A 3730-nucleotide genomic window follows, 5' to 3' on the forward strand; every position below is an offset into this window, starting at 1 on the left:
AGCATAATAGTAATACACAGTGATGCTCAACCATCGAATGCATGAAGTAGAGCTACATGCTCTTACAAAACAACTTTCTCATTTCCATTTTATCCACGCCATGGCCCCTGTACTCCGCAACCTCTCGAAGAAGAAATTGGGCCGACCCAAAAAGCGCCTGCCCCGAACCTGCCCATCCTGCAAGGTCACCTTTAGCTCCGACTAAGCTAAAGAACCATTTAAACCGTCAACGCGGATGCGGTATCAAGGCCGTAGCTCTTCAAAAGGCAAAAAGAAAAGAAGCGAACCGGTATTACAGAAAGGTAAATTCAATTAAAAAAGAATTAGACAAGGTGGAGATGTGGGATTTTGAGTGCGACGGCTCTAGTGATGACGCTTTGGGCGACGAGGCCATGGAAAAGCCTAAGTAGAGGTTGTTTTGGAGACAACTTGTCCACTGCCAAGGGATTGGCTCAGTTAGACTGGACGCAGGTAGTAGATCTTCGCTAGAGTGATATTGAGTGTAGCATGATAGAAGTACTATTACCTATTTGGAAGTGGTAATATTAGAATATCATTTACTACAGGTTGTTCTGTGATTCCCACACGCATGACGTGGTTGTGAGCAAATTAATGCGAGTCACCTTCCAGCTTCCGTCAACTCCGTTGACATTGATAGCAAACGGGCACTCAATTTCGTCATAGGAGGTGTTCTTGTCGAAGAATTGCTGACCATTCAGCTTTTTGCAGACATACTTTGCATTTCCACTATCGTTTGCCTTGCTACTGAAGCTTTTGACAAACAACTGAAAGCCGGACGATTGAGCAAGTTTTTTGCAGCGTTCTTGAATTGCCTTTTGAGATCCGTTAGTCTCGATCCCGATGTTCTCTCGCCGCTGGTACGCCACACTGTAGTTGCTCTTGCTACAGTCTGTCACTCCAAATGGTACATCTTGTCTCAACAAGCCAAGCGACCTGGCCATATCCAGCTCTGACACGTTCACCACGAAAGGAGCCGACCCGAAAGTGCGAGCTTTTCGTGTTCGAGAGCGGAGCATTCGGTCATTGTGTGCCTCGTGGAACTAACGAGCTGGTGAGAGGAAACAGAGAAATGGGCTTGTAGTAGTGAGAAACGAATGCACGACGACAACAATAGAAAACCAAGTCAACGTCTGTTGAGTGCCGTTGAATTTCCATATTAGATTAAAAAAAATGTTGTTAGCATGCGCATCATATGTAGAATACTATACTATTTAATTTGAATATGAAATGAAGTACTATTTCATAACTACTGAGATTCGCTGACAATAGCAGTATTTACAAATCAAATCACCCGATCTCAGTAGTAACTACTGACTTATGAAAATTGCTCATTGCCGACTTCGACGAAGTCGGCACAGCCGGCGCTGAGGAGCAATATGAAGGAGCTGAAAATCTTCTTATCGGCGACGAGCAAAGCGAATTGCGCCGTGGTCCACGCCGTCCCACGTTCATGTGAGTAACGATGCGTGTCTCACTGGGAAACTCTCACTGTGCCGCCAGACATCTTAGTAAGAAGTGTAAGAACATGTACAGTATACTGTACCACGATACTCGTAAATTGCAGTGCCAGTCGAGCCTTTTGCAATGATTCCAGTGGCACCGTACATGTACCGTATGACAAGCACAAAATGTACGTTTTATTATAATTGTGGCCCCCAACCTGTCGTGGCATGTGGCTTTGTTTAGTCATGCAGTACATGTATCCTCGGAGGATAGGAGTTCCCGTAAGCTTATCGTGACCATCCCGTCACGCATAAAGTGTACATGTACCATGTGTTCCACGGTTTTAATACACAAAACTCTGCTGTACAGAACTACAACTGTACGCAACAGTAGAGTTGGCCGGTTATGTAACGCTTTGAGCAAAAGAGTCAGGTTTGAGCTCTTTTGCGATACGTTTCGCAGTTCAGGGTGCTTCCTTCATTTTCCGATTTCAAGTATGCGGGCCAGCTTCGTCGTGTGTCTCGTATCAACAATAATCTACGCAGTGTGCGGTGCATACTCGGGAGAAACGAGTGCAAGTTCGGTCAAAATCTCGGAAGCACGCATAGCATCTCGCGACGGTGGGCGATTCGATAGTGACAACCAGAAAAGGCAATTGCGCTCTCGAGATGCTGATGGGGCACAGAGGCAACTCAAAACGTGGAGGTCAGCTGGCGAAAGAGTTATTGAATGGGTAAGAAAAGGAAAACAGCTAGAAGACGTGAAGGATACGATGTTGGTGACAAGTGCAATGGACAAGCTCGACCCGAAGCTACGTTTGTACAAGAAATTCGGGAATGCGCTGCTGAAGGACGGCGAACCAAAACACCTGTACAAGAAGTGGGAGCAGTCAAAGTGGGATAAGCTTTTAGGCTGTCTGCAGCCGCCTTGTGTCGCTCCGTAAGCTGGAGTCTCTTGATACGGGAGCGTCGTCATATTTTCTTGTACTGTTCCGGTCGTGCTCTTCTTCGGGTGCATGGAGATGCTCATTTCGCAAACAGTCTGAGCAATACGAGGAGGAAGTTTTCGCGGATTTTGTTTGCTTGAGGAAGAGCTTTTTGGAGTGCTTTAAGAAAACTAATAAGACGTTTGTAAAGGAAAAATAAAGTTGCTTTGCAGAACTAATGTTGAAATGCCTCGAATGAACAGGTGATAAGACTAATTACAGCACTGCAAGGAACAGGCGGATCCTCTGTTTTCCTTATCTTGACCGAAGGTGTGCGCGGTCCTTCCGCTGGAAAAAAGCTAATAATGAAAGCCACGGCATCACATTGAAGAACACTTCGTGGGAACACATACGCTTGCCTGTCTATCTTAAATATCCTTACTTGATTGAAACGCCAGTGTGCGTGTTTTACTCGTTTTTTATTTATAAAAACAAAATCGATTTAAACTGCGCACTAGGCCAGCTCGATGTAACTGGTAAAGAGAGCTTGTAGTGTCGATGCTGCAACCTCTGAAAGACGACATTAAAAGGGGCTGTTTCACAAGAATGACCGCAAGGCAGACTTGTGTCACCATGTCTGCGCCGACGTCGTCTATACTATAGAATCTTAATCATAAGACGCCATTGGAAAGCTGATCCTGCGCATCAGATTCCTGTCAAACTTAATATCCCTTTTGCAATCTGCTTCATTGCATTTTCTTTTCCAAACTTCTCAACGAAAGCAGCCCCTAACTGGTCGCGAAAATTAAAACTACAAGAATTTAACATTTCAGTTTTTCTTCCATAGCGCTTCGTTTAAATAATATATTGGTATACTTAAGGCATGCTTGCTGCTGCTATAAATACAATACACCACATTACACGATTAACCTGGAGTGCGATGGAAAGCTTTACATATTGGGAATTTGAGGTAGCGGTGAAATGAAGAGTTGGAGTTATACAAGGTACTTCTGGTTTGTATGTTTACCCTGGAGTACATGGTTTGGAGCACACAGGGGTACGGAGTACCCGGAGACTTTACAAGGCCTCTCAGTACGTTGGCTGAAAGCCACACGTCATGCATTTGTTTAGATTTAACTATGCTAGATAGCTAAATAAATACATATACCTAGACGGCTTGGACGCAAAAATCGTAAATAAAATATTTCTGGTTTTAAAGCATAAAGTTACGGTATTAGTTTTGAGCCTTGTTCGTGGGCTGTAAGTGTCCTCCGGATATGGAACTTAGTACTAGTGACTCTTTAATGGACCATCTTCTTCTAGTGCTAAAGCTACAACATC

The 3730-nt window shown here is 44.3% G+C and overlaps 1 protein-coding gene across 1 annotated transcript; it reads left to right on the forward strand.

Moving 5' to 3' along the window:
* Nucleotides 1–1960: 1960 nt before the first annotated feature.
* PITG_22825 (secreted RxLR effector peptide protein, putative) lies at nucleotides 1961–2407 on the forward strand (the record flags this gene model as incomplete). The annotated part of the gene is made up of 1 exon (XM_002904466.2): nucleotides 1961–2407. One exon carries the CDS (start codon nucleotides 1961–1963, stop codon nucleotides 2405–2407), a length of 447 nt encoding a protein of 148 aa, XP_002904512.1.
* Between the last annotated feature and the right edge of the window lie 1323 nt (nucleotides 2408–3730).

This window comes from Phytophthora infestans, genomic scaffold, assembly GCF_000142945.1.
Source record: "Phytophthora infestans T30-4 supercont1.11 genomic scaffold, whole genome shotgun sequence".
Classification (NCBI taxonomy): Eukaryota; Oomycota; class Peronosporomycetes; order Peronosporales; family Peronosporaceae; genus Phytophthora; species Phytophthora infestans.